The 7,909-nt window shown below is 47.6% G+C and overlaps 1 protein-coding gene across 1 annotated transcript; it reads right to left on the minus strand.

The window, feature by feature from the left end:
- Nucleotides 1–2,815: 2,815 nt before the first annotated feature.
- LOC115096217 lies at nt 2,816–6,317 on the minus strand. Its single transcript, XM_029610727.1, has 3 exons — nt 5,949–6,317; nt 3,847–4,250; nt 2,816–3,312 (listed from the first exon to the last, which is right to left on the minus strand). The coding sequence occupies exons 2-3, from the start codon at nt 4,247–4,249 to the stop codon at nt 2,816–2,818; spliced, it is 900 nt and encodes a 299-aa protein (XP_029466587.1). The 5' UTR covers nt 4,250; nt 5,949–6,317.
- Between the last annotated feature and the right edge of the window lie 1,592 nt (nt 6,318–7,909).

A 7,909-nucleotide genomic window follows, 5' to 3' on the forward strand; every position in this document is an offset into this window, starting at 1 on the left:
TCTCCCCCGTATGAGCCGGGTATAATGTAATCCAGCGACCTACTGCCTGTTGATCAGTTTTTGCTCGCCTGAGAAAGATCTGTACTGTCTCCTTAACCAGCCTTATGTTTTCTATCAGGAGACCCCCATCCGATGCCCTGGTGGTCACCTTTGCCCTCGGGATAAGCTCGCTGTTTCTAAATGCACCAAAGAACATTAGTGAAAAAGCCACGGTCCATAGCTTTACCTCATAATTGTCCCAAACTAGGCTGGGGAGCTCCTTTACCAGTGCTTGTAGCAGCATTGGTGTGATAGGCTTTCTGGCGTCCCTTCTAACTGGTTCTTGTCTCCGCCAACCCTCTAATATCTTTTTTATGAGAAAGGAGTTGCTAATTGTGCCTATACCCCATAGTTTGGAGACGAAAACAATAGCAGCTACATGTTGCCCTGCCTGTGCTCTTGATACCCCCGAGTTCTTGAGGTAGAGCAAGAACTCTGTTACATTTCTCTCTGTCATAAGGTTGATGCTCTGCTTCCGGGGCCAGGAATCTGAAACGAGACCACTGACAACGAGACAATGCATCAGCGATGCAGTTAGCTTCCCCCGGAACGTACTTAGCCTTAAAGACCAGATTAATGCGCAGGCAGAGCAGTACTAAATCCCGCAATAGCCTAATGACCCTAGGGGAGTGCGCGGTGAGAGAATTTATCGCCTGTACAACCGCCATGTTGTCTGACCAAAAAACCACTCTTCTGATGTGGAAACATGCTTTCCACATGTGTATTGCTGCAACAATGGGGAACAATTCGAGAAAAGTGATGTCTCTGAGTAAACCCATGGCTTCCCACTGTACTGGCCATCGTTCTGCGCACCATTTCCCAGCCAGATAGGCCCCAAATCCAGCGCTCCCCGCTGCGTCGGTGTAGAGCTGCAGCTCCCTATTGGTCATGATTGGGTCCCTGCAAACTGTCTGCCCATTATATTCCCCTAGGAATGTCTTCCATACTATGAGGTCCTCCCTGAGCTCCTTGGTGATTCTAATGAAATGATGGCTCCTGCAAATACCTGCTGTGGCTTGGGACAATCTTCTAATGAAGGGGCGACCCATGGGCATGATCTTGCAAGCGAAATTGAGGTGACCAACGAGTGACTGCATTTGTTTTAGCGTGATTTTGCGTGATTGTTCGGTAGTAGATATGTTGGCGCGTAACGCTTCTAGTTTTGCGGGCGGTAGGCGTGTGACCATTTGCAGAGTATCAATTTCGATACCGAGAAGTGACAATTTTTGTGACGGTCCTTCTGATTTGTGCTTAGCTAGCGGAATACCTAATTCGTCAGCTTTCCGGGTGAATGCTTCGAGGGCTTGCGCACAGGCCTGTGTGTCCCTATGGCCGGTAAACAGAAAATCATCCAAATAGTGTATGATTTTCCCTTTCCCGATGTCCTGCTCTACAACCCATTGCACAAATGTGCTAAACCTCTCAAAGTAGGCGCAAGATATAGAGCAGCCCATCGGGAGGCATTTATCGAAGTAATATTTACCTCGGAATTGAAACCCCAACAGATGGAAGCAGCTTGGATGTATTGGAAGCAAGCGGAAGGCTGATTCAATGTCGGCTTTTGCCAACCATGCCCCTTGCCCCCAATGCCTCACCATGTCTAATGCCTGGTCGAATGAGGCGTAGGCGACCGAGCATGCTTCGGGGTCCAAGTAATCATTCACTGACCCACCCTCTGGGAAGGATAAATGGTGAATCATTCGGAATTCCCCTGGCTCTTTTTTGGGAACCACCCCAAGAGGGGAAATCCTAAAATGAGGTAGAGGTTTGTCATTGAATGGGCCTTCCACCCTACCCATGTCGCTTTCTTTTTTGATCTTTAGTGCAATGACCTCTTCATTATTCCTCGCAGATAACAGATTCTTAGCCTCTGTGGCGGTTTCTGGCCCCATGAAAGGTATGTGAAAACCTTGGGAAAACCCTTCGTATAGCCATCTGACCTCCTTGGGCTGATAACCCTTTAAACAGACCTGCAAGCTATGTATCTTAATGGGGGTAGGTGCTCTAATGAATTTATTGTTGCTCTGTGTGGGGGATGGTTCCTCCCCTTGAGCATTTTGTTTGAGGGTGGCCTGCACCGCATCCCATGCAGGCGTGTCTGAATTTGCAGGCAGCAGCGAATCTGCAAAAACCAGAGTTGAACAGCCTACAGATGGGAGTCCCCCCGCCCCTAAATCTAGTGGCTTGCCCCCACCTTTGCCCTTGACGAAAGGGCTGACCTTGCCGAAATGGAAATCTTCCCGTAAAAGTATGTTGGCGAGGAGTTAACCATGTACTCGGCTGGTATGCATTGCCAGCGAAGCCAGGGACAACCTCCTGCACCGGTCGGTACGGTGTGATTTTTGAGAGCCAGAGGTCAATATCCTTGCGATCCCATTCTAAACCTGGGTTCACAGCCATATTCCTTCTGAACTGCTCATCATACTCCAACCAAGCCGTACCGCCATACGTGCGATAAGCACCACAAATGACGTCCTGGTAAGCAATTAAGGAGCAACATTTTTCAGGAAATTTTTGACCTATGATGGATGACAGAATTCTGAATCCTGCTGACCAATTAGCTAGCGTCTTAGCGATGCAGGGTTTCTCCCTAGCTGAGAGTTTGCACGCTTCGTGGCATTTGGGATCGGAACCCTCCCCTTCTTTCCTGAGCAGCTCGAATATATCTACATATTCGCTGCGCCATATTTTCTCTTTTAACGCCTCTGACACATGCGCGGTTAGTGAGCCCACTGTACATGTGTATTGTGCAGCGTTATTGCCATTCGTGGCTGAGCTACCAGTGGTATTGTGCCCATTGGTCCCCAGCTGACCCACCGTTGTTCCAACCGCTGTAGCTGTGGTTGGTGTTCCAACAGCTGTAGCTGTGGCTGGGGTTGGTGTCACAAGTAAAATATCCCCCAATGGGTCGTCCTGACTGCCCTGTTTCCTGTGTTGGGCTAGTGTTAGCATTACCCTGCCCATGCCAGTTATCGAAAATAGCTTTCATAGCAGTGAAATTGTCAGTAGGAGCGCTTTGTGGCCCCAGCCACACTTCGCTGCCATTCCTTGGTGGTGGGTAACTGGGCTGTGTTGGGGGTACCTGCGCATTACCCTGGCCCCGGTTTAAATCAGGGTACTCACAGTTCTGTCCTTCTTGCGGTTGCCCGTGTTGTCCATGAGCTGTCTGTTGACGTGCTGGTGGCTGGATGTTGCCAGCTGAACTGTTGGAGCTGCCCGCTGCACCGTGCTGTGGACCGATGGGCACTGAGCCAGGGGATGGGCTAGTGGTATTTATTTATTTATTTATTTATTATTTTTGATATACCGAGTTTCATGATAGGAATCACATCAACCCGGTTTACAATTAACAATGTGGGTAAAGGCAGAGAGTAACAAAGTAGAGAACATTTCCCAATACAACAACAAATATAGTATGAAACTTAACAAAAATTAAAACAATATTTTGGATGTGAGAAAGTTACAAAAAACATGGACGAATAACTTGGAAATGAAAGGGGAGGAATTGTAGAACGACTATTAGCATTTTAACCAGCTGTATCAATTAATAAATAAGTATAATATTATAAAATATAAAATATAGATGTGTAGCAAAATGATCAGATATGATATTGTTGTGAAGTATAATAAAATGTTGCTGTGACTGCGTGTGAAGTTAGTGGGTTTTTTTTTTTTTTTTTTTACAGTTCCTAACTTTTGTGTTTATGCTGATGATGAGTGGGGAATTTAATCCAGATCTGGGAAAGCTTTTTTAAAAATGCGTATGCGTTAAGGTATGCGTTAAGGTATGCGTATGCGTTAAGGTATGCGTTAAGGCATCCAGCATTGCCTTCACCCTGTCCGTGCCATGGATAGCAGCCGCTGACAAGGTTTGGTCCATGAGCTGACGCAGCTGTCGTTCGGTAACATTGCCGAAGTTATCTCGTGGCGGTGCTGCAGGGGTCGGTGCTACAGGGGTCATGCCCCGTGGAGGGGGCTGCTCCGGTACATAGCAGCCCAAATGGCTGATGCTACGCGGTTGTCGTGTGCTTGCGGATTTCCTCTTCTTATTCCTCTGTGTCTTGGTCTTACGTTTTTCGACTTCTGGCGTTGCCGCAAAGTTTTCCTGCAATTTGCTTGGCTTCCGACGTGCTCGCTTGGCTGGAGCCTGAGCCTGGTCCGGCATAAGTGCGGACGGGGCAGAAGCCATAGCAAACTGAGTGGTAGCCATGCTGTGTAGACATATTAAATGGTTAGATCCCGCACAGTTTTGGGGGGGGGGGGGGGGGCATATGAATAGGTAGCCAAACGTGGGTGTGCGCACACCTGCTAAGGGGGGTGGGTGGGGGAGGGGGCAGCCGGGGTACGGGGGGGCGGTGGGAGGGGTGCAAGGAGCCGGGGGGGGGGGGCACGTTTGGGCCCGGCAAGTTTGGGGGGGCTGGACGGGAATAGGATGGGGGTGGGGGCAGCTGAGGAAGGTGGGGGGGGGGGGCGAGGGGCGGCCGGACTCTGTGGGGAGGCGGGAGTGCCGGCGATTGGGGGGGGGGGGCCTGGGGAGTAAAAGAAAAGTAATAGTAAAAGAAAATCCTGAAAGTCCATGTGCTGACCTCCAAAATGGCCGCTGCCATGTGCTGACCTCCCAAAATGGCTGCTGCCATGTGCTGACCTCCCAAAATGGCCACTGCCATGTGCTGACCTCTGCTGGCAAGCCCTTCCCATAAGAACCACAATACCATGCTAAGATGTAAGCCGACCTTTCATTAATATTTTAATTTACTTTGTATAGAGCTGCATAGCACAGCCTAAATCATATCTATCAAGCTGAGGGTCCTGTACCCCTTATAATTCAGTATAAACGTGCACATGGGACAGCTGTCCCTTTAAATGGTAACCGAATACTAAATATCACCTTTAGGATTAATATAAAAAACATCCTGTTAACCTGGCTGAGCACTCAAATGCCATACCGCTGTCCCATAGACATATCATCAGAATTCCCAACTACGGGATGCTGGCTACTTTTTAATTGTCAGATTACTTAGGTATAACAAAGCACATCCACAGGTTGTTGAGGTAGCATGGTAGACATGAAGCCTGCCCATTTCCTAGCAATTTAGAGAGCGAGGGGTAAAGCAATACATAGAAAACGATTTTTTTTTTTTTTTTATTATTATTTATTTATAGAATTTTGACCAACAAAATCAGGTACATTATTTCAGGAAAAATACAAGTAATTTTGCAGCATCGGCATATCAAATTAACCATACATGGCCCATATAAGAGGAAATTTAATACAAGAAACAATTACAGCCTACTCTGCGTAATTACTATGTAATATTAATGAAATGAAAGACAATAACCTACTAAGCATAATTTAAGAAGAAATCAACGTCGATTTTAAAGTAAAGCAAGCCTACAAGATCAGTGCTCTAACCACTGAGCTACCAAGCCTGCTACTGCCAGCCATGTGCTCTAACCACCTATGCATTCACCATGTGTAGACCCCTTCAATGGCGTTTCTTAAGAGGCTACAAGTGAAAGATAACCAGCCCTGCACTCGCTGCCCTTTCAATAAATACAGCAACATGCAGAGCAAGCATTGTGCTGAAAGCCAGCCATGAGTTCATAAAATATATATATAATAACAGGTAAAGTGTGGCCATGTGCCCATGGCGTTTCACTAAATATATATTAGTTAAAATATATATAACCAGCCATGTGCTAAGGCATTTCCTTAAATAAAATAACATTCCAGGCAGAAGCAGCCATGCATTCAAAGCCTTTTCATTAAATAAAGTACTGGTAATGCAGATCCAGTTCAATGCAAAAGGGGGGAGGGGGTGAGCATACCTTCCAGACCTTAGCAACACAAAATTACCATTAATATTCTCAACATTTTGCCTATAAGCCACAAAATCTTTGTACTTTACCCAATGATGTAATCAAAGAAATCGTTCCTGCTCCTTTAGCTGATCTGCTCCTCTTACAGCACAGCCGTGCTGGAGGCAAAGTGAAAGTAAAAGCAAAACTGTTGTAGCACAGCCGTGCTGAGGTCAGCCTGTTACAGCACAGCCGTGCTGAGATCAGCCTGTTGCTCTCGCTTCCAGGCTGCAAATGTGCTCCCCCCACCCCGCCCTACCTCTAATAACATAGGGACTTGATACTAGCTGTTCGTGCATACATACACATACTTGCCCCTCTCTCCCTGAACAAAATGCGCATAACAACAATGTGGCATTAAATAATGGCCGCAGTTTATTAAAACATAACCCGAGCCAGCAAATTATACAAAATTCCAAAGTTAATTCCCCCTAACCTCCACCGCCCCCATGCCCCTCTTTCGCTTACCACCGCGTCTCAATGGTAAGCCGACTTTAGGTACCCCCCCCCCCATCACTCACCCCGCCATGGCACCAGCGAGGGTAAGCCTGCGGCCTGAGCATCGGCCCCCTCTTGCTCTTTAGGCCTTCCCGTGTAGCAGCCCCAAACTACACGAGCATTTCCCCCCCCGCCGACTTTAGGCACCCCCCCATCACTCACCCCGCCATGGCACCAGCGAGGGTAAGCATGCGGCCTGAGCATCGGCCCCCTCTTGCTCTTTAGGCCTTCCCGTGTAGCAGCCCCAAACTACACGAGCATTTCCCCCCCCCCCCCCCCCCTCCAATGTCCTTTACAATTCCAAATAATACATTAAACATATGGCTCGGGTTTTTCCGCCACAAACAAAGGCAAAATATTTGCCTTTGTTCCCCCACTGTGGCCACTTAACCTAAAAGCTGCTGCTTGAAAACTTTCTCCAAAGCATTATTAAATAAATCAATGCCCACGTCAGAAAGATGCACCCCATCTCCGAAGAAAAAACCACCTAAGGTTACCCATGACCCTGAGTGGCGAACCCAAAAAACCACCGTGTTGAACTACCCATTTACCAACTTGCCTATTCAATTCATTTTCCAAAACCCTTTCGCCATAAAGGCTCCGTGTAGTGTGTGATACGAACTATAATATTAGACCCGCCAATTTTAGTATTATGCAGGTAATTTAGTATGGTAGCCAAATCTTTGCGTATGATCGCTGCTAATTCGCGACGTGTGAAGTTACCAAAATCATTACCCCCCAGATAATCGATAACAATCTCCGGGATTCCCCATCTTAGCATTCTATTCTGGAGAAAGATAAGCAGATTCCCCCGACGCATTCCCCCATTGCCAAACCAGCGAACAATCCATTCTGTATGATTCAGATCCGGGGGTTCACCATAAGGCCTCTCCTCCGCTCTTCGCAGAGCCCGATGCAAAAGAATGGCCCACGACCAAGCTCATTCACGGATCCACTCCCCCTTTTTATGTCTGCAAAACAAATTTTTTCAATTATTTTCATGCAGAACATCGTCTTCTCATCTTCCAAGAAAAGCTATTTTCTTACATAACTACGATAAACCTCCGACTTCCATTGTCCCAGCGCTTGAATTCTCCGGGCCGACCACCCCAATTCCGCGGCTGTAGTTGCTGTGCCCCTCCTAAATGAAGGTGCCGAATAGCGCCCCACTTCCAACCCCAAACCAATAACTGGTAGAGGCAAGATTCGCTTTCCATTTACCCCCCCCTCCCCAAACACATTCCCCTTTTTCCTTGCTTCACTGAAAAATGACAAACACCTTTATTTGGTCAAATAAAGGCCGGAGTTTATTTACACCAGACCCGAGCCCCATAACTTTATAACAAGCTAAAACATGACCCCCCCCCCCCCCTTGTAACATCCTTCTTAACCGGCCCCCCACCGCATCCCAGTGGTAGAGCTCCACCTGTATCCTCTAGACCTATAACCCTACCTCGTCCGAGCGTGGGTCAGGGATATCGCCTCTGAGCATCGGCCCCCTTTTTGCTCATTG

The sequence above is a fragment of the Rhinatrema bivittatum genome, chromosome 7 (assembly GCF_901001135.1).
Source record: "Rhinatrema bivittatum chromosome 7, aRhiBiv1.1, whole genome shotgun sequence".
Taxonomy (NCBI): Eukaryota; Metazoa; Chordata; class Amphibia; order Gymnophiona; family Rhinatrematidae; genus Rhinatrema; species Rhinatrema bivittatum.